The sequence below is a fragment of the Martes martes genome (genome assembly GCF_963455335.1).
Source record: "Martes martes genome assembly, contig: scaffold_78, whole genome shotgun sequence".
NCBI lineage: Eukaryota > Metazoa > Chordata > Mammalia > Carnivora > Mustelidae > Martes > Martes martes.
Genome location: NW_027666475.1, coordinates 135,054 through 161,832, shown reverse-complemented (window position 1 = coordinate 161,832; position 26,779 = coordinate 135,054). Strand labels below are relative to the sequence as shown.

The window sequence follows — 26,779 nt, the reverse complement described above, 5'->3', positions numbered from 1 at the left end:
AAATAGTTTATTTGTCAAATAATAATACCCTCTTACAGGGTTGTTCTGAGAAAAAAAAGGAGACACTATACATAAATTTGCTTGAAAGAGTTAAAAAGAAGTATAACAGATCATAAATAAAATAAAAACTCAATATTCAACTCGAAGGAGTATTTCCTTTTGGTATATGAAGTTAATTCTATTACCTCCTGTTATAAAATACATCATATATAAAAGTATACAACATATATTCAATTAAAAGAATAATAATTTTAATGGGCCCTGTTATATATCCTGCTCATGTTAAAAATATGAAACATTACTAATACTTCGGAGGCTCCCGTGTGCCGATTCCTATCATATTTCTCTTAACTCACCCTATATTATCCTAAATTTTGTGCTAATCACTTCTTTGGTTTTATTTATAGCACTGACACATTTATATGTATCCTTAAACTATCTAGTCATCATCTATCTATATCTATCAATTCTCCTTCCATCCATCCATCCATCCATCTGCTTTTTGAACTTTATTATATGGAATATGCTATGTACTTTTCCTTCAACTTCTACAGTCTTTTTCTCAGAGTGATTTGACATTATTATCTAATTTTTCATAAAATCCCTAAGATCAAAGAAATCTATTATACCCTTTAGTGAAAATGAGGCACAGTGGGACTAGGAACTTGCCACATTATGTGAGAGAACAATGGACAAATCTTTCTATAGTAATTCTGAAAGTAAAGCAAACCAGTGACTATCTCAGAGCTTTATAGTACATTTATATTTTTATTTTCATTTAAAACTAAAACATTTCTCTAGTGCTAAGAGCACAATGAATATTTTAAAACTGACTTATCCCCCCCAAAATTGACTATAATTAGTACTATTTGCTTTCATATTAAAGGGGAAGTTATATTCAAATGTACTGATGATATAAAAGCCCTAAACAATATTCAAATATATTCCTTAAAAGGAAAACAAGAAGAAATTAAAGAATATCAAAAGGAGATTTGTTTTTTTTCCTTAGGAAATGGACTATTAGAAAACAGCCTAATTATGGAATATTCTAATTAAAGAAAATGGCTCATTAAATAGGTAATTAGTCTGACACTCATCAATTCCAAGATATTGTTCACCTGAGCAAGTGATGAAAGAATCTTCTTGCATATTTGCTGATTTCGTCTCTATATTCCAATATAGTTGTATCCAGGAGTGGTCTTGTTGGAGCATAAAAGGTTCCAAGGCTTGCCTCAAGCTGTGCTGTGGAATTCAAACATAGCAGCACTAAAACAAGTGAAACTCCTTCAATTACAACAGAATACTCATGTTTGCAGTCAGTCAGGTTTTGCAAACTTGGATGAAATGTGAGCTTGTTGCAGGAAAGATGAAATTAAAATATGACAGCTGGTACAAAAACAAACCTGTGTATAAACTTTCACTTGAGGCAAAGCTGACAATGACTCTGAGCAACAAAAAGCTGTCAAAACTGCAGAAATCCATAATGAACCAACCTCTCACCACAAATGGATAATTAAAACAGTGACTCATCAAAGTAACACAGTTTGAACTAGTATTTCCAGTAAAATCAATTCACAGTGTGCTCAACATTTACTCTCTTTAACTGAAAGGAGAAAACAACTTTTTTGCATTGGGAATTGAAATAAGTATTAGAAGTATTTTAAAAATAATACAAATGAAAATAGCCCTATTGGAGTAATAATACCTTTCTAAGACAATTTTAAAGAAACAGTGAAAGTCCCCATACTTTCCCTAAATCTCATCCTAAAAAACAAGATTGCTGTTTTTGTCCAAGTGTGAAAGCTAATACCCCTGGGAGGGATGACATGCTAATCCGCTCTTGGATTAGCTCAACTGACACCTTTCTAGAAAAAAAGGATTGGAGAGCAAGTTTTGATAAATGGGAGGCCTAGAGATTGGGAGAAAAAGGCACATTCTGCCTTGTAATTTTACCAAGCCATGCCTTTGGTGTGTTTTCTCCCAGAAATACCTAGAAGTTATATAATTACAGTAATGGTGAAAGTTGTATGAGACTGCTACGGTTCACAGTAAGACCCCATTGGTTTTTATGCTACTAGTTCTGGACTGAATAAACAATTTCTTATTTAGCAAAACTCTTTAGTTTTAGGCATATTTGGGTTTGAAAATATTAAATACCTCATCAGAGTAATTGCTATGGACTTGGCTAAGCTGTTAGTAATTTCTTTCTTTTAATCTCAAATCTAGACAGTAAAGTAAGATGAACTTTAGGGGTATTTTCTTTCAAAGCAGCAGTCAATTTAGATTAAAATTGAATACAGCAATGCTATTGTGAAAACAAGCCAGATCCTCTTGCCATTGCTTGTTTTCTTGACAGCATGTACTTCTGAAATGTTCGAGTCTACATGGAATACTCATAACTCCCAGCACAGTTATAGATTCATTAGATAGCCCAGCTTGATGTTTAAGGCAGAAATGAAAATCTCAAAGATAACCACAACACAGCTACAAATAAAAGAGCTCACTGGGTTCCACTAATAAAAGGAAAACAAATTACCATGTCAAATTTGTTAGATTCATATAGAATAAATCTCAATACAGAAGAATTCTGAATGTTTTAGAAATGTATTTTACAGTTTACTTGGGGAATAATGCATATATCTACTTGAAATGTACATATTCCAATAATCCAGCATCATGCAAGTGTTTTAATAGCCTAGTATCATACAAACTTCTTATTTCCCTACTTTCCCAAAAACAGTTCCTTGAAAATATCCTTTATTAAAGCAAGAATCTGATAATGCCCATTTGTGAATTCCCTAATAATCTTTCTTACAACACAAATTCACCAACGTGCTAGCAATTTCTCAGTGTCCTGAGGGACAGTCAGTATTTTATTTTCTCTATAATTTCCCAACTGTAAATTTAGGATCTCTTGTATAGATTGTGTATACCATAACAGGCTTTCTTTATGGACTCTGCCTTTTTTTTTCCTACTATGTACCTAATCTTGAGAGTGTACCAATATAACATATAAGTACTTGAGATAACTCTGTAGGCAGACATATTACAGTAATACCTAGCATTTTGAAGTTATACTTTTTATTTTTAACTAATATTCATTGAGTACCTACAGTAGGCCAAGCACCGTCTGTGCTAGGCATTTTCTCATTGTAGAAATACTGGACCCTCCACAGAGGGACTGGACTACCTCCAAAAACACATTCAATTAACATTAAATATTTATTGTGGGCCTCCTGTGAGTTGGGACAAGTCCCATGATGTGAACTTCCTGAACGAACACGCCCTCTAAAATTACTACAATGGGGGGCACCTGGGTGGCTCAGTGGGTTAAAGTCTCTGCCTTCGGCTCAGGTCATGACCTCAGGGTCCTGGGATCAGGCTCTCTGCTCAGCGGGGAGCCTGCTGCCTCCCTCTCTCTCTGCCTGCCTCTGTGCCTACTTGTGATCTCTGTCTGTCAAATACATAAATAAAATCTTCAAAAACAAAAAAAAACAAAAAAAAATTACTACAATGAAGGTTCTGTATAGAATTTTACCTAAACACCATATAATAAAATGGAATAAGAAAATCTATAAACATTCAAAGAAAATAGTAGGGAAAAAAGCTCTTCAGCAAAGACCTTTTGACATATTTCCTGTTTTCTCTATCTTATAAATTACCTAGGGACAGTTTCTTATTGGCTAGGAATTCTCATCATTAATGTCAATGCTTCCTGCAAAGATTTGAAATAAAGATCCAAGTGCAAGAACATTTAGCTGCATTTTATATTAAGTAAATGACTTATAATAAAAATAACATACAGTGAATAATTGGCAAATATGAAAATGAATTTCATTACTGTATGTGGCACATGATCCTCCCCCTTTTTTTTTAAACAGTATCATATCTGAGGGTGCCTGGCTGCCTCCAGTTGGTAGAGCGTGCAACTCTGATTACAGGGTCATGAGTTTAAGTCCCATGTTGGGCCTACAGCTTGCTTAAAAAAAAAGAGAGAGAGAGACACACACACACACACACACACACACACACACAAAACAGTGTCTTATCCAAGATCCTATGGGCAGAATTACTTACTAAGGTTTTGAAAGTAGAGAAATCCAAGCAGGCAGAGGGGTATCAGAACTACCAGTTAGAATGAAAACAAGGAGCAGCTGCCGGAGCTACAATTCTCAATCTCTCTCTTTCTCTCTCTCTCACTCACACTCAAACATAATCAGTGGTAAGGACTATTCTCTGGACAAAAGACTTGGGTGGGATAGAAAAATATTTATGTCTAAAGTGAAGGAAGAATAAGGACTTTTGTTTGGGGCCCTTTGTCTACCAGACCCCCCCCCCTTTTTTTAAAGATTTATTTATTTATTTATTTGAGCAAGTAAGTGCATGTGCAGGTGCAGGGGGAGGAGTAATGGGGGAGAAAGAGGGACAGGGAGCCTCTGCTCAGCGCAGAGCCCAAAGCTGGGCTCCATCTCACCACTGTGGGATCATGACCTGAGCTGAAATCAAGTCAGATGGTAAACCAACTGAGCCACCCAGACCCCAAGAGTACATGAAATTTTTTTTTTCTGGATACCATTAGTAAGTACCTGAAATTCTTGATTAAAGTTTGAAATTTGAGCATATTGCACACATGAACTTAGAATGAAAAGTACAATGACTGCTTTGTGAGTTCCAACATAGGTATACAAACACGTTACTCTTTATGTTGACAAATACTATACAGTAAAGTACCATATAATTATTTGGTTATCTGATCTTGTCAGTTTTAATAGGGCATTAACATTTTTGTCTTTTGGTCTCCAGTAACATAACTCAAAAAATCCTCAAAAGATAACTGACTCAATAAAACGTACTTCATATATATACACAACCAACTTATAAAATACATTTCATGTCTGACCTTCTCTCTCTGGAGTGAGCTTTTGTCTAAGAAGATGGTTTACAATGGCACTCATGCTGATAAAGCACTGGTGGCCCAGAGTGTCCCAGTCCATACTGCTCAAGATGTTTATTGCCTCACAGATCTCATCACAATGAATATACTGGAATATGATGTCTGTCAGGCCCAGCTGTCCTCGTGTGAAGATACCTGTCACAAAAAAGTAAAACCAAGTGATTCTTCTAAAAATAAAAAGTAGACTAACAAAAACAAAGTTAACATTTCCTTAAAGGAAAAAAACAGTAATCATTTCTTGCATAAGTGCTAGAAATGTGGGATTGCCAAGGCCAATAGTGATTCTTTGGTTAAATCTTCACATTGAATACCAGCTACCAACTCCATCTATCTTATGCCTATCATTCAGCATTAATTAATTTGTATTCAACATAATGAAACTTACACTAAAAATGAATAAACATGAGAAGGATGTTTAGGTAGACCATAATAGTTAACTCTATTTTTCCCATCAGTTACTTAGACCTCTGTTGTATACATTTAAAGACAGGTTTTTTGATGTGAACACAATTCTTACTAACCAGATTCATCAGTTCTAGGTTGTTTCTAGTTGTCAGCCCCACATACTTTGGTGTGGGTGTGGGTAAGTACAAATATCCTGACAAATATGACGATATAAATACTTTTAAGCCGGTTTTTATTAATGGGTCCTCTCAATTAATAGTTTTTTCATAGCTACCACATACTAATTTATCTTAAATTGGCATTTAAAGACTACTCTATTGAAGTAAGAAATGCTCAGTATTAATCCTGCTAGTGATGCCCTTCACAACTAATATTTACTTAGAAATATTCTTGGTATAATATAAACACATTTGTTTGTCCTTCCAAAATGAAAGAAAATCTAATTCCAATCTTAGAGGACCAAGACTACAAAAAAAAAGTGAGTCATTCTGTTCTAATTTCATTTTATCATTTTTATATAGGTTTGATCTCATTTGAAACTAATAAACTAATGATTTTTGTGCAATTAAATGACAGTATTAGGGCTTTTGAGCATTTTTAAAAAATCTTTCAAAAATGGCTGGCTATAAAATCCTTTTCTTCAGGCAATGTTTACTGATTAGACTGAGTCTATAAAAACTTCTCATCTCAGTACAAATAATCATAAAGCTAAATGAGAAAATGTATGTGAAGTTATTTGTAAGTTGTAAAGCATATAAAATATTACTGCAATTCTTCTTTTTATTACTATCATCATCATCATTTAACTGGAATAGTTATAGGATTTAGGATTTTAAAAAGTATATTAGTTCATAAGAAGATGCCGAAATTCTTCATATTAACTTCAAGTCACATCAAAATAAGAATTTGTGCTATATCTGACAGGACTCAACTTGATAGGGAATCTGGGGAATTGCCCTGGCTATACTAAGCAATAAAACCTCATTATTCTTTTTGTGTTGGTAGAATCAATGAATGGTACTATCCAAAAGCCTTCAAGAGCCTGCAATCAAGCACTGGAAGCTCTCATAAATCAGGGTGGTTCCTTGGCAGTAGATATTAATGTGTAGGAACTTTATAGGGAACCAAAAATATCTGAAATCTGTTTCCTCCATCTATACCCTAAGCAATACTTCTAGCAAGAGAAGGAACTGACCTGTCAAGTAAAAAGACTAAAATATAGTCATAATCAAATTGCTCAAAAGGTGATAAAGAGAAAATCTTTAAAAGTAGCCAAAGAAAAGAACACACATAAAAAGTTATGAAAAACTGAAAACTTTGCTTCTGAAATCATGTAAGCCAAAAGACAACAGTAGGATTTTTTAAAATGCTGAAATAAAAATGAATTAAACTAAAATTCTATATCTTCATAATAAAGAGTTGAAAATTCATGAAGAATCGTAACAATCTTTAAATGTACCTAATAACAAAGTTTGAAATAATAAAGCAAAGAGTGATAGAACTAAAAGAAGAAAGAATCAAAACCACAATTATAATTGGAGATTTCAGCATTTCTCCCTAATTGAGAGAACAGGTAAACAAAGTCAGCAAAAATAGAAAATACTGGAAAAACACTATCAATGAATTTGACCTTACATTTATAAAATATTTCACCCAACAACAGCAAACTACACATTCTTTTTACATGTACATAGACTATCAACCAAGATAGGGTATATTCAGGGTGATAAAACAAGCCTCAATAAATTTAGCTGCTTTGAAATCATACAGAGTAGGTTCTCCGACCACAACAGAAATTAAAATAGATATCAATATAGAAAGATGTCTGGAAGTTCTCCAAACATTTAGAAATTAATCAACATTCTTTAAAAAAAACAAACTGATTTAGGGGTGCCTGGGTGGTTAAAAGTCTGACTTTAGCTCAGGTCTCAGGTCGTGATCTCAGGTCCTGGGATGGAGCCCCACATTGGGCTCCCTGCTCAGGAGGAAGTCTGACTGTCCCTTTCTCTCCCCTTCTGCCTCTTCCCCTACTTGTGCTCTACCTCTCTTTTGGATAAATAAAATGTTAAATAAATAAGTAAATAAACAAACTATAATTTATTTTTTTTTATTTTTTTTAAAGATTTTATTTATTTATTTGATACACAGAGAGAGATCACAAGTAGGCAGAGAGGCAGGCAGAGAGAGAGGGGGGAAGCAGGCTCCCCGCTGAGCAGAGAGCCCGATGCGGGGCTCGATCCCAGGACCCTGAGACCATGACCTGAGCCGAAAGCAGAGGCTTAACCCTCTGAGCCACCCAGGTGCCCCACAAACTATAATTTAAAGAAGAAATCACAGGGGCACCTGGCTGGCTTAGTCAGTAGAGTATACAACTCTTGATCTCAGGGTTATGAGTTCCAGCCCCATGTTTAGGGGTAGAGATTACTAAAAAAAAAAAATAATATTAATAAAAATAGAGAAGAAATCACAAAGTAAATTTAAAAATATTTTGAAATGAGTAAAAATAAAAATATAACACTGAAATTTGTGAGATGCAGCTACAGCAGTATTTAGAGGGAAACTTTTAGTTTTAAATATTTTTTAATTAGAAAAGAAGAAAGATCTAAAATCAACAATCCAAGCTTTATGTTAAGAACCTCTGGAAAGAAGAGCAAATTACCCCTAATGTAAATGGAAGGATGGAAATGATGAAAATAAGAAGTAGAAAATAAAGAATACCAATGAAATCAACAGATAGTTCTTTGAAATGATCAGTAAAATTGACCAACATCTGTCTAAATTGATTAAAAAAAGAGAGCAGACACAACTTACAACAATGAAGAAGACTATAGAACTACAGACATTGAAAAATAATAGTGATTAATATAACTTTAAACAAATAAATATAATGTAAATGAAATGGATTCCTTGAAAGATCCAAACTCTCAAAGCTCTTTCAAGAAGGAATAAATAAATTGACCTTGTATAATTTAAATTTGAATTCATAGTTAAAGAACCTTTATGCACAAACACATACATGCATGTGCTCACACATACACACAAAACCTGCATGCCCAGATGCCTTTATTGGTGAATTCTCTCAAACATCAAAAGAAGAAATAATATCAACTCTACACAACTCAAAATATAAGAAGAGGGAGCACCTGACAATTCATTTCATGATGTTAGCATTACACTGATATCAAAAATGAAAGCAATATCCCAGGAAAAGAAAAACTATAGACCAATATCTCCCATAAATAGATACAAAAATCCTTAACAAAATACTAGCAAGTCCAGCAATATATTAAAAAGATCATGTAGGGGCGCCTGGGTGGCTCAGTGGTTTAAGCCTCTGCCTTCGGCTCAGGTCATGATCCCAGCATCCTGGGATCGAGCCCCACATCAGGCTCTCTGCTCAGCAGGGAGCCTGCTTCCGCCCTTCTCTTTCTGCCTGCCTCTCTGCCTACTTGTGATCTGTCTGTCAAATAAATTAAAAAAAAAAAAAAAGATCATGTATCATGAACAAGAGAGATTTATCCCACACCTGCAAGGCCACTGAAACATCTGGAAACTAATCAATATAATTCACCATATGACCAGAAAAAACATGACCATTTCAACTGACGCAAAAAAGAGCACCTGAAAAAATTCAATATCCACTCAAGATAATGCATCTCAGCCAACTAGGAAGGTAAGGGGACTTCCTCAACCTAATAACATAATACTTACAGTGAAAAAACTAAATGCTTTCTGCCTAAGATCAGAAACAAAGCAAGGATGTCATCTCTTGCCACTTCTATTTAATATTGTACTAGAGATTCTAGCTAATATAATAAGGGAAGAAACCAAAATAAAGGACATACAGGTTAAATAAGAAGATATAAAACTGTTTTTAATTGCTATTGTTATAGTCATCTCAGAAGGTCCTAAAGAATCTACAAAAACATTACAATGAAGAAATGAGTTTAACAGGGTTGCAGGATACATGGTCAATATTTTAAAATTTTATTTCTATATAATCCCAATGAACAATTAAAATTATAATTAAAAATACTATGTAGTAATTAAAATACTATGCAATATTGTAATTAAAAATACTATACAGTATTAATGCCACACAGTATTGAAATACTATACAGTACTAATACTGTATAGTATTAAGATATTATACAGTGTGTAGTATAAAAATACAGCAGCACCCAAAACCATGAACAAAATATATATAAGATATTTACAATTTGAAAAACACTGCTGAGAGAAATTTTAAAAGATCTGAATAAGTACAGAGAGATACTGTGTTCACAGATTTAGAGACTCAATACTGTTAAATTGTCATTCCAACCCAAATTGAACTATAGATTCAACATAATCCCAATCAAAATCTCAAGTGTTTTTATGAGACTGACAAGTTCATTTTAAAATACACATAGAAATTCAAAGAATCTAGAGTAGCCAAACAATTCTGAAAAAGAACAAAGTTGGAGAACAGTACTTGATTTCAAGACTTACTGTAAAACTACAGTAATTAAGACAGTGTGGTACTCACTGAAGTATAGGTAGAATAGTGGGAGAAAATAGAGTCTGTTCATAGAAACATAAATGTATGGTCAAGGCAATTCAACAGAGAAAGATCAATCTTTCCAACAATTGGGTCTGGGACAAATGAATATTCATATTTAAAAATTAATTTCAATCCATGCCTCATGCCATATGCAATAAATTAACTTGACACAGACCATAAACCTAACTCTAAGAGCTAAAACCCTAAAACTTCTAGAAGAAAACAGGGTTAGACAAATACTTCATAGAGTACATAAAAAACACAAGTCATAAAGAAATTTAAGAATAGAATTTCATTAAAATTAAAAACTTCTGCTACCTGAAACACACTATTAAGTAAATGAAAAGTTAATAACAAGCTGGAAGAAAATATTCATAATACTAGTCATCTACAAATAACTTGTATTCAGTATATAAAAATTAGAACTCAATAATAAACAGTCCAACTAAATTTGGGCAAAAGATTTGAAGACACTTCATCAGAGAAGATACACGGCAAATAAGCATATAAAATTATGCTCAACTTCAACAGTCATCAGGGAAATGCAAATTAACACCACTACAAACCCATGAGATATACCCCAAGTTAAAAAGACCATTAATGCTAAGTGTTAGGATATAGAGCAACTAGAACTCCAAAATAGTTTCTTCTTCAGTTAAACATACACTTAACCTATGGCCCAGTCATTCTACTCCTGTTTTTCCCAAGAGAAATTAAAACATATGTTGATAGAAAGAAGTGTACACAAAAGTACTGGCATTTTTATTGATATTAGCTTAAATCTGGAAACAACCCAAATGTCCATTATTAACACGTGGAACAATATACAAATTGTGGTTTATCTATACAATGGAATATTACTCAGTAATATTACTCAGAAAATTTACAGATATACACATTAATATGGAAGATTCTCACAGATAAATGCTGAGTGAAAGTAGTAAGACCTTAAAAAATCTACTTTATGAATTGTTTTCTATGAAATTTAGAAAAAGCAAATCTAATCAGTAATAACAGAAAGCAGGTCAGTGCTCTTTAGGTTTGAGGGAGATGGGGAACGGCTGCAACGGGGTTTGGGAGAATTTCTGGTGATGGAAATGTTCTATATCTTGATTGTAGTGGTAATCATGAGAATATATACATTGGTTAAAACTCATTAAACTGTACATCTGGCATGGGCACGTTTTATTTTATGTAAATTATATCCCAATAAACTTGATTTAAAAACCCATCATCACTCTAGTTTAAAGAAAGCAGAATGCTATCTGGAATAACAGTCCATTTCAAATAATATGAGATCCAATTTTAAGATGAGTAGGCATCTAATAAATTATCTGACATTCTTTCCATTAATAAATTACCCCCAATTACCACTTGGGTAAATCGTAATATTTCAATAGCTCATTAAAAATAACTCTTTTGAAGAAAACATACTTCTCACAAAAATATTAAGAAAAAAATCATACTACTTGTTTTTTAGACAGAGTAACACACACACACACACACGCACATATACATTTTGCCTTTGATTTTCAAAATCCTATGAGAAGGAAGAGGTTAGTTTTAATTATTTCTTCCTTGATATAATCACTAGAAGATTTAACCTTTTCCCAACTTTGCAGGCTCTAGTTAGAGCACTAGAGGGGCACTCCAGGTGGATGGAATACTATTGAAACCACCATGGGAAAGAGAGGGTGTGAGAGCACACGCCGTGCATGGGGAGCTACAATCCTGCAAAAACAGCTGGGGAAATGAAGCCTGAGAGGCAAACAAGGGTTTATCAACCACTGAAGGATTTCAGGCCATGACCAGATCTGCAGTTAGATCACTCTTGTGGCAGTTCAGGGGATTAACTGTAGGGCAGGATGAGAAGATTGGAAGGCAGAACATTACAGACAGAAAGCTACCAACTTGATCACTGCTTGAAAACAGGGAAGGTCAAGATTAAGGTCATGACAGTAAGGCTGAAAAGAGATGTTTCTGAGAGTATTTAGAAGGTAGAACTGATGGGACTTGGCCACTGACTGAATATGGCAATCGGGGTGAGGAAGGATTCTAGGATGATTTCGGACTTGGGATTCCATCTGAGTAACTGTACCATCCACCAAAATGGAGAATATAAGAGAAGAAACAGGTTTGGGGGAAAGAAAATTAGAAACTCTCACTCTGTATAAAATGGGAGGAGAGCTAAAAGTGGAACCTTAGGGAGTCAACATATTCCTGAGTATCCAGAAGAAGAGTATGAAAAAGTGATGAAAAGGTGTATCTCAGATTACAGAGGGCAGTATGATGAGAATTCTGTGACAGTAAAAGTGGTCAGCAAGCATCAAATGCTGAAAAGTCATCAAGTAACATAAAAAAAAATATATATATATATAGACACACACATACATATATGTGTGTGTGTGTGTGTGTGTATGTATGTATGTATCAAGTAGGAAGGTCACCAGAGACTTCCTACTTGATACATATATATGTATGTGTGTATCCTACTTGATACATATATACATATATGCATATATATACTTCCTACTTGATATATATACGTGTATATATACACACATATATGTATATGTACATACACACACACACACACACACACACACATATATGTATATATATGTATATGTATGTATGTATCAAGTAGGAAGTCTCTGGTCACCTTTCCAAGAGCAGTTCCAGGACACTGAAGATTCAAGCCAAAATTTGGTACTGTGAGGAATGAATGGGAAGTGAAGAAGCAGAGAAAGTCAGGGTTCACTATTATTTCAGTGAGTCTGACTATGAAAAGAAGAAAGAACATTTGATTAGTAACAGGAGAAACAATTTTAAGGAAGAGATGTTTGTTTTATAGTGTGGGCTGGGTCTATATCTACTGGTGTTACAAGATTCACAGGTGAAGTGGGGAGGATGACAACGTAAAGGGATCCATAGGAATGTAGTGGGATCCAGACTGGAACTAGCAGTGGAACTAGTCTTAGATAAGAGGAAGGGCTCCTCTTCCACTGAATTGAGAAGGAAAGATTTATATCCATGATAATAAGATTTATGTTCAAGGTAAATGGTTGATTAGAGGAGTGGGTAGGTGGTGAGGAGCAGATAAACTTAGTGAAGTGCCAATTAAAAGGTAAGACTCTCTGTTGAGAGGGCAGGGAGCTGATCATATGAGTTTAAAGAGAGCAGTGAAAGTTGAAAAAGGTACTGATGAGAATGCAAAAGCTTTAATATCACTGTAATATAATTAGGGACTCCTCTTTTGAAAATTAATTTCAGTCTACATATGTGGAAATATGGGACAATGATTGCCAAGCAAAGAAATCTGATTACATTTTGCTTTACATAAAACAGTACCTCTTGGCTTCCATGCGGGAGGATGATACTTCTAGCTCTCTCCTGAGGAAGACATGCTCTTCAAATTCTTCTAACAGTAGTGGTGGCCTTTTATTCACCCGAAACATTTGTGTGATGAAGGATTTAGAATGGAAGTCCTAGCCTTGGAACAAAGTTTTCCTTCAACATTACACTGACCTATTCTAAAAGTCAAACTCCAAAAATCTTAGCATATTGGCACCAGCCACTACCACGTTTACATATGACAGCATTCTATTTTAAACTATGATCTATGTCAGCTTCTTAAATTGTAAGCTACACCTTGCATGTCAAATTTTCCAAAGGCTTGCATAACAAGCTTATGAAAAAATCTCGTAAATGCTCCCTAGTGGAGAAACTGCACATGCAACTACCTGTTTATATATGCAGTAACTTGAATTATACATGAAAATTCCACATGGATGCCCAGAATCAGCACTGTGTTAATTCAAGAAGTATATTAAAATTTTTGGATGTATTTAGTAGCAGAACCTAAGAAAAATCTGTTCTTTAAACAGGGTTTTCTTAAAAAAAAAAAAAAAAAAGATCTGTTAGTTGGAATCTACTGTTTCAAGGAATCAACTCTTCCTAGAAAAAATAATCTGTACTAAATATTAATCTTATAATACATTTTTTTTAAATTCTGGGAAACTCCATATTTAGATCTTTTAAGGAGTCTGTAAGCCTGTAAAATTTCCCCTATCCCATAAAACTTAAGAGTCATATTGAAAATAAAATTAAATGATAAATGTCAGTTGCAGAAGTTATCACCTTTTCATTTGAATGCTTGACTTCTATTGGATAATTCTCTTCCAAGAGACCTTCTTGGGAAAAAGAGGTGACAGCCAACTCATTGCCTAATTGATTTAGGAACAGTGCCCAGGGAGACAGTCCAATTAAGTTTACAAGCTGGCAATTAGCAGGAAGCCCTCTAAATCCCTACGCTGAGAGCCTGTTTACTTTAGTAAGAAGGCAAATGTGCTAGAGATAGGAAGAGAAAGCTGTGCTTTTTGCAAAGCTGTTGTGAGTAGGCCCACAAGGGAGGGCTGAAGAAAAGCTAGGTATATGTGGGCAGACAGCCTTTTGTTTGACAGGTAACTGGGTAATTTAGAGAGACAGAGAGAGAGGGAGAGAGAGTGTGTGTGTTTTAACAGACATGCAAAACATCTAACATCCACTTTAATGAGTGTTGTGTATGGAGACATAAAACTGTTAAACATGTAGCTGGGCAAAGTAGAACTGGATTATTTTACAATAAACGAGATTCCAAACATTTTTTTCTTGGACAACATGAACATTATAAAGAGATTTAATTGCATTTTTATTATGTGGAAAGAATATAGTCCTTACATTATATTCATTATATCTTTCAGGTTAATCAAGTCATTTTCAACTAGATTTATTTCAAGGGTTCAATTTCAGAGGTTTAGATATGTTACAAAAAAAAGTAAACTGACAGCTATTTAACAAATCCTACAATGTCTTTAAAAACTTAACTTGTATGACAGAAACAAATCATGTAATGGGCTTAGAAATATAGTTACTTTTCTATGTTTTCAAGTTGCAATAATATGCATTAATTAAAATCTAGTTTTCAAACCTAAGTGAGGTACTCTCAAGAATGTTAAGTTATACAAAACTACCTAAAGAATATTATAGGGCATAGCTGGTAAGGCAAAACTGCAAAAGACAAATAAATCATACTTCTACAATTTTATTTCAAAGTTTTCTGGTTGAGGGGTGCCTGCTGCCTCAGTCAGTAGAACATACTACCCTTCATCTTCAAGTTCAAGCCCCACGTTGGGTGTAGAGATTACTTAAAAATATTTAATATATTAAAAAAAAGTTTCCTGGTTGAAATGGGCAACATTAATACATGATTTTCATAATACTAAAAAATCTTTGTCAATATTTTTATCTAAAGGAAACAAAAAAAAAGTTATTCAACTCTCTGACCAAATTCTCCAAACATTCACTTTCTTTTTTTTTTTTTTTTTAAGATTTTATTTATTTATTTGAGAGAGAGAGAGTGAGAGAGAGCATGAGATGGGGGAAGGTCAGAGAGAGAAGCAGACTCCCCGTGGAGCTGGGAGCCCAATGCAGAACTCGATCCCAGGACTCCAGGATCATGACCTGAGCCAAAGGCAGCTGCTTAACCAGCTCAGTCACCCAGGTGCCCCAATTTCTCTTTGTTTAAAACATCTGTCTTACACATTCTAGTCTGGGAAACAATGGATACCTATTATCTAAAATAATAGAAAATAGAAAAAAACATCTTATTCCTACAACACAGAACTTTTTTTTTAAAAAAAATTATTTATTTATTTATTTATTTGACACAAGAGAGTACAAGTAGTGGAAAGAGAGAAGCAGGCTTCCTGCTGAGCAGGGAGCCTGATGTGGGGCTCATTCCCAGGACCTGGGATCATGACCCGAACCAAAGGCAGCCAGTTAACCAAATGAGCCAGCCAGATGCCCCAAAACAGAACTTTTTAACAGGCATAGTAAGTACTTTTAAAATATTCACATATGTATTTATTTTGGATATCAAATGTGGAAGTTTAAGTTTTTTATGCATCACAATGGGCAATTAATGCAATTTCCAAATTGTTCACTAATGTTCCTTAACGTTTAGAAAATCATCCACAAAGCTTTCTTAAAGAAACTATATGAGGGCACCTGGCTGGCTCAGTTGGTAGAACACATGAGTTGATCTCAGGGTTGTGAGTTCAAGCCCTAGGTTGGGCATAGAGATTACTTGAAAAAAGAAAAAAAGGAACTATATGAAATGTTTGAAAGGCAAGCTTATTTATGGGATAACATAGAAAACCTCCATTTCTAGAATGGTTTTATTCTCTTAATCATAACGTCACCATCATGAACATTTTAATTTACTTACTCACCAACTTTCTTGACTTACCAAGTTTAAACAAAAGTGCACCCAAAGGTCCTCTGTCAAACCTGAGGAAGAGGAGATCAGAGATGCCCCTACGTTCTGGCTTCTGAGAAACCACCTGAGGAGCTATCCACTGCATTTGAACAAGACTGCTGGAAATGTCAAAGAATTTATTGAACTGCAGAGTCTCCCTGGGTGAGCGGTCTTCAGCCAGGAGCTGGATGTTAATAGGGGATAAAGCCATATCAAAAATCTGAAGCTCCCCTTGGTTGCTGCCAACTAGTAGAATGGCACCACTTGGGTGGCAACTTATTAATGAAGGCAAAAGTTCAGCCTGAGCTAAGAAAGTTACTCTACGATGAGTTTCATACAGAATTACTGAAGAATCTTCACAGCCCAGAATTAGTTTGTCTTCAGAAATATTCCTGCAGCAGCTAATGGCCTTTGATCTTAGTGGTATTCTAGTTACTGATATACACTGGATTTTGTTCCGAACGCATTCATAGATGCAGCTGTCAGCCATGGGCTCTTTGTCCACACTGATGGAGTTCTCCACTGTCAACACCTGATAAGGCTGTTTGGTGCCAAAGCAAACATCCAGTAGATCCCATTCTGTGCGGACACAACTCAGGACCTGTAAAAATGTATCATTTATGTTCACAAAGACCTTGGTTTTTCTTCAGTTGTCACACACAGGCCTGCATATTAATCCATCATCATACTGAAGAGCATCAATTATCACCCTAAACATCAGCAATATGTAAGTAAGCTATATATTTTTGTATATATAATTCTCTCACATAGAACATATATAAATATATGGCACATATAGAATACAGCTACAGAAATTATAAGATTTTAATATTAACACATTGTTTCTGAAAGTCTATAAATAACTTAAAGACAAATACATTCAATATATAAAAATTAACAAGGTGGCCTTTTACTAAGATAATATGGTTAGCAGAATACCTAAAAACATCATAAGTTTAATTTTTTAAAAAACAAATAAAGGACTTTAAATAATTTAGCTAATCTCACTCCTATACACTACCCTTCCCAATTCTGAAATTTTTGATTAATTACTTACCAGAACACTTCTAATTAGTAGGGCAGGGTAGGCAAAGGAAAAGAACTAGAACCCTGTTAACAGTCTTATAGAAATATTTTACTATTAGAAATGATCTGAAGGTTGTTAAGTAGACAAATGACCAAGAGAAAGAAATGTTATATAATAATGCACTGATTTTAAAACAAAACAAAAATTAAGACCTGATAAGTAATATGATTTGTCACTATTCATGAAATAAAATTTTTAAATCATATTTATTGTAGGTAGAAAAGGCTACAAGGAACACCTGGGGAGAAGAATTAAGAAATAAAACAATAGGCCATTCATAAAATCAAAATGCTAAGGATACCAACCACAAAAAGCCAACTAGACTTTAAGCTTTAGCCAATCAAATAATTTCCTTTCTTCACTTCTGCACTTTCTCTATATAAGCTTATCCCTTGGTTCCTCTCAGCAGAGTTCCTAAACACTTCTAGCCTGTTGCTGCCCAACTAGAATAAATTTTTGCTCAAACTCTTAAAATTTTAAATATGCCTCAGTTTATCTTTTAACAACTTAACTCATGTCCTTTGCCTGAAATCCACATAGAGACTCAGTTCTTCCTACCAATCATATTCACCCTTGAAGAATTAGAACAAATGCTATTCCAGTTTCTGGATTCCTTCCAGCTGGGTGGCAACCTTTCTCTTTGATCGCACCTCCTCTGTTCACTCTTCCCCACTCTAACTTAGCCAATGACTTGCTTGGGACATTCAGCCTTTCATTTACTTCTAATATTTTTTTTTAAAGATTTTATTTATTTATTTGACAGAGATCCCAAGTAGGCAGAGCGGCAGGCGGAGGGGGTGGGGAAGCAGGCTCCCTGCTGAACAGAGAGCCCAATGTGGGGTTCGATCCCAGAACCCTGAGATCATGACCTGGGCTGAAGGCAGAGGCTTAACCCACTGAGCCACCCAGGCGCCTCTACTTCTAATATTTGAACAAACATCCTCCTTTTTACTATAAGCTTAAAAAAAAACCCTGTCTCATCTATTTTACACTTCTTTTATGTGTCCTATGTAGCAGCTAGCCAAAACCTATGCAGGTAGTGGGTATGCAGTAAACTTTTAAAACTATGAATTAAATACACATGCATAATATAATGCTGGTTGAAATACCATACTTCCAGAAGGCTTAAAGTTTTGTAAAGGAAGCTTCTGGGCAGAAAACTGAGAGGCCAACTGACTCTGAATAGGGCCTGTACTCATACAGAGAAAGCCTAAAAGGAAGAGCTTAGCCAGATGGCAGTCTTGGTATATTACAAATTAGGCTCAAGGTCCAGGCTTCCTGATTTCTAAGAGTTTATGTCAACCCAACAGGATCTATAGTTTCACCAAAAGAAAGGGTAAGTATGATATTGCAATTTATAAGAAATCTATATGTATGATTATTCAGATAACCAAAATATATTTCTCATATATATTTAGTCTTCTTCCACAACTCCTGGCTCACAGGTCCCAAACTCTTGGAATTTCCTAAATGCTGAGAGTGAAAAGGTGTCTTTTGTTAAGTTAATGAGGTGACTTTTGTGAAGTACCTAAGGGTGAGGGTTGGTTGTCAAGGGTTGTCAACCAAGTGTTCAGAGGGTTAGAACTTTTGTCCCATCCCCAAGCCTCCCAGAGGGAAGAGGGGCTGGAGGATAACTCAATCACCAATGGCCAATGATTTAATTAATCATGCCTATGTAATGAAGTCAGAAGGGTGAGGCTTGGAGAGTTTTGAGGTTGGTGAATTTATTGGAGCTACCAGGAGAGTGGAAGCCTGGAGAGGGCCTGGGAGGCTCTGAGCCCTTTCCCCATACTTTGCGCTATACATCTCTTCTATCTAGCAGTTTCTGAGTTACGGCCTCTTATAATAAACTGGTGATCTAATAAATGAAATGTTTCCCTGAGTTCTCTGAGCCACTCTGGCAAATAAATCAAACCCAAAGAGGGGTTAGAAGAATCTCTGATTTACAGACAGCCAGTCAGAAGTCCAGGTTGTTTTTTTAGACTGGCATCTGAAGTCCAAGGAGGAGGTTGTAGGAACTTCCAAACTGTAGCTGGTAGGTCAGAAGCACAGGTACCAACAGGGTTTTGTTACTGGCATTTGAAGTAAGGGTGGGGTGCAATCTTTTAGGATGGAGCCCTTAACCTGTGAGATCTCTAGGTAAATAGTATCAGAATTACAATACCCTGTTGGTGTACAAGAATTGCTTGTTGGTATGGGGGAAACCCTCCATCCCACCACTAGAATTGGTACCAGGAAAAATTCCACTGTCAATCCCAGATAACTCTAAAATGCTAGTCAAGGTCAGAGGGTCACCTGCTATCTTCTCCACTAAATAGCTCAAGTTCATTTAAGAAAAGAAAATGTCTACATGACATAAAGATACCATAGAAGTTTAAAGATTAAGAAAGAGTCCAGGACAGCAGAGGAGTAGGAGACCTTAGTTTCATCTTGTCCCAAGAATTCAACTAGACAGCTACAAATCATTCTGAACACTTGCAAACTCAAACAGAGGTCTAAGAAGAGAATAGCTGCAACTCTACAAATAGAAAAGCGACCACTCTCTGCAAGACAGGAGATGTGGAGAAGTGAATCCAAGGTGATATATGGGAAGATAAACCATGGAGGGGAGGGAGCCTCCATAAGCCAGCTATCAGAAAGTGATATAGCAGCGAAGCACAAAATCGGAACTTTTAGAAGTCTGATTTAGTGAGGGACAACCTTGCCTAAAAGGTGCTCAGGTGGTGAAGTGGGACAGAATCCTAGGTGGGACAGTGTGGTCTCAGGATCAGAGGGGTCACAGGAAGACCAGGGTTGCCTGACTGTGGCAGAGTTCCCAGGCATTGGAAGTGGGAAGCTGGTTGTAATCAGCTAGACCAAGAGTGGGCTCTCAGCTTGGAACTGCTATAACCCTCCAACCATGGCACCGTCGGGTGACTGATCAATAAGCAAGGGCCCAAGAAGTGGCAGAACTGGGGAGATTCCCCTTCCTCTCCTGGGGAAGAGCACTGCGGGAGTGTGCTGTAGGAGTCTGCAGGGTTTGGAGACTCAAAACAGGGTCATGTGCCTGAGAAAGAAACACGTGGTAATAGGCTGGGTCAGCACAGAGACTGGATGGAGACCAGAGAGACAGGAGTGACAGGAGTGCTTTTCCCTGAGGTTGCACTAAGGAGTGGGGCCCTGAACTCGCAGTGATGGGACTGGAGATTGGAAGGGTGCCATATTCATTCTCATCCTCAAAAGCACCATGGAAAGCCTTCAGGAAACAAAAGCCACATAGAGCAATTCAGAGACTGACTTAGCCTGGCCCCCTGGCAAGGGCGGTGAAATCCCACCTGAGGCAAACACATTTGAGAATCAAAGCAATAAGCCCCTCCCCCAGAAGATCAGCAAGAAAAATGAGCCAAGACCAAGTTTACCAATCACTGAGAACAATAAAACTCCAGCACTCCAGGAATATAGTATATAGAATTCATGTTTTTTCCCCCCATGATTCTTTAGTCTTTCAATCTTAATTTTTTTCTCTTTCCTTTTTTAATCAATTTATTTTATCAACTCTTTTTTAAAGTCTTTTTTAATGTTCATTTTTACAGTTACGTTCCATCCTTTTGTTGTACTTAATTTTATTTTCATATATATATATATATATATATATATATATATATTAAGTTTTTTTGTTTTTTGTTTTTTTTACAATTTTGGGATTCAGTTTCTTCTGAGAGACCTAAATACATCCAGAATCTAGTCTATGGCTCTGTTCTCTTCACCTGTTTGATCATATTGTTTCTCTTTTTCTTCTTTTTTTAATTTTTGTTTTGTTAAAGTCTTTTTAAATTTTCATCTTTACAGTAACATTCTATCCTTTCAATGTATTTAATTTTATTTGTGTGTGTGTGTGTGTGTGTGCGTGCGTGTATAAATATGTATATAAGCTTTTCTTTCTTTACACTTTTGAGATGTAGATTCTTCTAACAAACTGACCAAAATACACTTGGGATATAGTGCATTGCTCTGTTCTGTTAACCTATCTATTTATATCCCCTCTTTTTTTTCTTTTTTACCTTTTCATTTTCATTTTTACAGTTACATTCTATCCTTTCTTTGTATTTAATATTATTTTTGTACATATATAAGTTTTTATTTATTTAGAATTTTGGCATCTAGTCTTTTTTTTTAAGATTTTATTTATTTATTTGACAGACAGAGATCACAAGCAGGCAGAGAGAGAGGAGAAAGCAGGCTCACCACCGAGCAGAGAGCCCGATGTGGGGCTCGATCCCAGGACTCTGGGATCATGACCTGAGCCGAAGGCAGAGGCCTTAACCCACTGAGCCACCCAGGCGCCCCTTCTTTTTTTAAAATATTTTCTTTATTTATTTGAGAGAGAGAGAGCAAGCAGAAGCAGAAGGAATGGCAGAGGGAGAGGGAGAAGGAGGCTCCCCACTGAGTAGGAAGCCTGATGAAGGGCTTGATCCCAGGATCCTGGGATTATGACCTGAACTGAAGGCAGATGCTTAACTGACTGAGCCACCCAGATGTCCAGCATCTAGTTTTCTAAAAACAGATGAAAATACACACAAGATCCAATGTATGGCTCTGTTCTGTCTGCCCACCTGTCTGATTATATTGCTTCTTTTTTTTTTTTCTGGTTTTGGATCTCACCTGATTTGTTTAGAGTATATTTCTCTGGGGTCATTGTTGCTATCTTAGTATTTTGTTCTCTTGTTCATCTATTCTTCTATGGACAAAATGACAAGACAGAAAAACTTACCTCAAAAAGGAGAACAAGAGACAGCACTGACTGCCAAGGACCTAATCAGTATGGACATAAGATGTTGGAACTAGAGTTCAGAATAACAACTATAAAGATACTAGCTGGGCTTGAAAAAAACATAGAATAAAGCAGAGACTCCCTTTTTGGAGAAATAAAAGAACTAAAATCTAATGATGTGGAAATCAAAAAGGTTATTAATGAGATGGAATAAATGGGAAATGGAGGCTCTAATGCTAGGATAAATGAGGCAGAAGAGTGAATTATTAATATAGAAGACCAAATAATGGAGAATAAAGAAGCTGAGAAAAAGAGAGGTAAAAACTACTGGATCACAGGGGAGAATTTGAGAGAGAAGTGATACCATAAAGCAAAACAGTATTAAAATAATAGCGGTCCCAGAATAAGAGGAATGAGAGAGAGAGGCAGAAGGTACACTGGAACAAATTATAACAGAGAACTTCCCTAATCTGGGGAAGGAAACAGGCATCTAAGTCCAGGAGGCACAGAGAACCCCTGTCAAAGTGAATAAAAATAGGTCAACACCCTGACATATAATAGGGAAACTTGCAAATCTCAGAGACAAAAAGAAAATCCTGAAAGCAACTTGGGACAAAAGGTCTCTAACCTACAAGGGTAGAAACATTAGATTGGCAGTAAACTGACCCAGAGAGAATTGGCAGGCCAAAGGGGAATAGCACGATATATTCAGGGTGCTAAAAGAGAAAAATATTTAGCTGGTCATGATCTCAGATTCCTGGGATCAAATCCCAGACTGGGCTCCCTGCTCAATGGAGACTCTGGTTCCACCTCTATCCCCCACCCAGCTCATGCTCTGTCTTAAAAAATAAATACATAAAATTTTAAAAAAGAAAAATATACAGCCAAGAATACTTTATCCAGCAAGGATGTCATACAAAATAGAGGAGATAAAAATCTTCCAGGACAAACAAAAAACTTCCATTATGATCACAAAATAATTTGTGATCACCAAAAGAGCCTACAAGAAATATTAAAAGGGATCATTTAAGCAAACAGAGAGCCCAGAAAGGAAAAAACACAATACACAAAGACAGTGACTTTACCGGTAATACAATGGCACTAAATTCTGAGTGTAAATGGGTTAAATGCCCAAATCAAAAGATACAGGATATCAAATTGGGTAAAAAAGCAAGACTTATTGATATGCTGTCTGTGAGATACTCATTTTAGACCCAAAGACACCTCCAGTTGAAAGTGAGGGGGTAGAAAACCATTTATCCTGTTAATGGATATCAAAAGAAAGCAACCCTTATATCAGACAACATAGATATTAAACCAAAGACTGTAGTAAGAGATGAAAAAGGTCCCTATACCATAATTACAGGGTCTCTCCAACAAGAAGATCTAAATATTGTAAATATTTATGCCCCTAACACAGGAGCAGTCAATTGTATAAAGCAATTAATAACAAAATTAAAGAAACACATTGGTGATAATACAATAATAGTGGGACTTTAACACCCCACTCACTGAAATGGACGGATCATTTAAGCAAAAGATTGACAAGGAAACAAGGGCTTAGAATGACACACCGGACCAGATGGACTAGACAGATATATTCAGAGCATTCCATTCTAAAGCAACAGAATATACATTCTTCCTCACATGGAACATTGTCCAGAATAGATCACATCCTGGGTCACAAATCAGGTCTCAACTGGTACTAAAAGGCTGGGATCATTCCCGGCATATTTCCAGACCACAGTGCTTTGAAACCTGAACTCCATGACATGAGGACATTTGGAAAGAACTCAGATATGTGGAGATTAAAGAGCATCCTACTAAAGAATGAATGGGTAAACCAGGAAATTAAAGAGGAATAAAAAAATTCACGGAAACAAATGAAAATGAGAAAGAACAGTTCAAAACCTTAGGGATGCAGCAAAGGTGGTCCTTAGAGGGAAGTATATAGCAATATAAGCCTTTCTAAAGAAATAAGAAAGGTCGCAAATACACAACTTAACCTTATACCTTAAAGGAGCTGGAGAAAGAACAGCAAATAAAGCCTAAACTCAGCAGGAGAAGAGAATTAATTAAGATTAGAGCAGAGATCAATTAAATCAAAAGCAAAAGAACAGGAGAATAGATCAACAAAACTAGGAGCTGGTTCCTTAAAGAATTGATAAGATCAATAAACCTCTAGCCAGACTTATCAAAAAGAAAAGAGAAAGGACCCAAATTAATAAAACCATGAATGAAGGAGGAGTGATCACAACCAATACCGAAGAAATATAAACACTTATAAGAACATATGAGCAACTATATGCCAACAAATTAGTCGATCTGTAAGAAAGGGATGCATTACCAGAGATGTAAAAGCTACCAGAACTATAACAGGAAGAAATAGAAAACCTGAACAGACCCATAACCAGTAAGGAAATTGAAGCAGTAATCAAAAACCTCCCAACAAACAAGAGTCCAGGGCTGGATGGCTTCCCAGGGGAATTCTACCAGACAATTTCAAGAAGAATTTTCTGAAGCTGTTTCAAAAAATAGGAATGGAAGGAAACCTTCCAAACTCTTTCTATGAAGCCACCATTACCTTGATCCCCAAACCAGACAAAGACCCCATTAAAAAGGAAAAGTACAAAAAAAAAAAAAAAAAAGGAGACGTACAAACCAATATCCCTGAAGAACATGGAAACATGGATTCAAAATTTCTCACCAAGATACTAGCTGATAGGATCCAAGAGTACATTAAAAAGATTATGCACCATGACCAAGTGGGATTTATTCCTGGATTGCAAGGGTAGTTCAATATCCATAAATTAATCTATGTGATACAGTACGTAAATAAAAGACAGGAATCATATGATCTTCTCAATAGATGCAGAAAAAGCATTTGACAAAGTACAACATTCTTTCTTGATTAAAAGCTCTTCATAGTACAAGGAGAGAGGGAACATACCTCAATATCACAGAAACCATATATGAACAGTCCACAGTGAATAAAATTCTCAATGGAGAAAAAAAATTAGAGCTTTTCTCCTAAGTTCAGGAGCACAGCAGCCATGTCCACTATCGCCCATTGCTGTTTAACATAGTACTGGAGGTCCTGGCCTCAGCAACGAGACAAGAAAAAGAAATAAAAGGCATCCAAATTGGCAAAGAAGTCAAACTCTCACTATTTGCAGATGACATGACACTCTATGTGGAAAACCCAAGAGACTGTACCCCCAAATTGCTAAAACTCATACAGGAATTCAACAAAGTAGCAGAATATAAAATCAACAGACAGAAATCAGTTCCACTTCTATACAATAACAACAAGACAAAAGAAAAAGAAAGTTAAGGAGTCAATCCCATTCACAATTGGACTAAAAGCCATAGGATACCTAGGAATAAACCTAACCAAAAAGGCAAAGGATCTGTACTCAGAAAACTATACAACACTCATAAAAGAAATTGAGGAAGACACAAAGAAATGGAAAAACATTCCATGCTCATAGATTGGAAGAACAAATATTGTGAAAATATCCATGCTACCTAGAGCAATCTATACAGTCAGTGCAATCCCTAATAAAACACCATCAGCTTTTTTCACAGATATGGAACAAAGAATCCTAAAATTTGTATGGAACAAGAAAAGACCCTGAAGAGCCAAAGGAAAGTTGAAAAAGATAACCAAAGCTGGTGGCATCACAATTCCGGACTTCAAGTTTTATTACAAAGCTGTAATCCTCAAGACAGTAGGGTACTGACACAGAAACAGACACATAGATCAAAGGAACAGAACAGAGAACCCGGAAATGGACCCTCAATTATATGGTTAACTAAGCTTCAACAAAGCAGGGAAGAATATCCAGTGGAAAAAAGACAGTCTCTTTAACAAATGGTGTTGGGAAAACTGGAAAGCCACCTGCAGAAGAATGAAAACTGGACCATTTTTTTACACCGTACATAAAAATAGACTCAAAATGGATGAAATACTTAAATATGAGACAGGAATCCATCAAAATCCTAGAGAACACAGGTAGTAACCTCTTTGACCTTGGCTTCAGCAATTTCCTGCTAGACATGTCTCCAAAGGCAAGGGATCCAAAGGCAAAAATGAACTATTGGGACTTCATCAGGATAAAAAGCTTTTGCACAACATAGGAAACAGTCAACAAAACCAAAAGATAACCAATACAATGGGATACAAAGGGCTAGTATCCAAAATCTATAAAGAACTTATCAAACTCAACACCCAAATAACAAAGAATCCAATTAAGAAATGGGCAGAAGACATGAACAGACATTTCTCCAAAGAAGACATACAAATGGTCAACAGACACATGAAAAAATGTGCCACATCACTCAGCATCAGGGAAATACAAATCAAAATCACAATGAGATACCATCCCACACCAGTCAGAAAGACTAAAATTAGTAAGTCAGGAAATGACAGATGTTGATGAAGATGCAGAGAAAGGGGAGCCCTCTTACACTGTTGGTAGGAATGCAAACTGGTGCAGCCACTCCAGAAAACAGTATGCAGGTTCCTCAAAATGTTGAAAATAGAGCTACCCTATGATACAGCAATTGCACTAGTAGGTATCTACCCCAAAGATACAAATGTAGTGATCTGAAGGGGCACCTGCACCCCAATGTTTACAGCAGCAATGTCCACAATACTCAAACTGTGGAAAGAGCCCAGCTGTCCATGGACAGATGAATGGATAAAGAGGATGTGGTATATATATACAATGGAATACTAC

The 26,779-nt window shown here is 35.9% G+C and overlaps 1 protein-coding gene across 1 annotated transcript in view; it reads right to left on the bottom strand.

The window, feature by feature from the left end:
* WDPCP (WD repeat containing planar cell polarity effector) overlaps positions 1–26,779 on the bottom strand; it is a 345,410-nt gene that overhangs the window by 253,541 nt on the left and 65,090 nt on the right. Inside the window, exons 9-11 of the mRNA XM_080831550.1 lie at positions 16,192–16,801; positions 4,901–5,089; positions 1,119–1,242 (exon numbers count right to left, since the gene is read on the bottom strand). Coding sequence (XP_080687676.1) covers positions 1,119–1,242; positions 4,901–5,089; positions 16,192–16,801 — 923 coding nt within the window. The remainder of the gene's footprint in view (positions 1–1,118; positions 1,243–4,900; positions 5,090–16,191; positions 16,802–26,779) is intronic.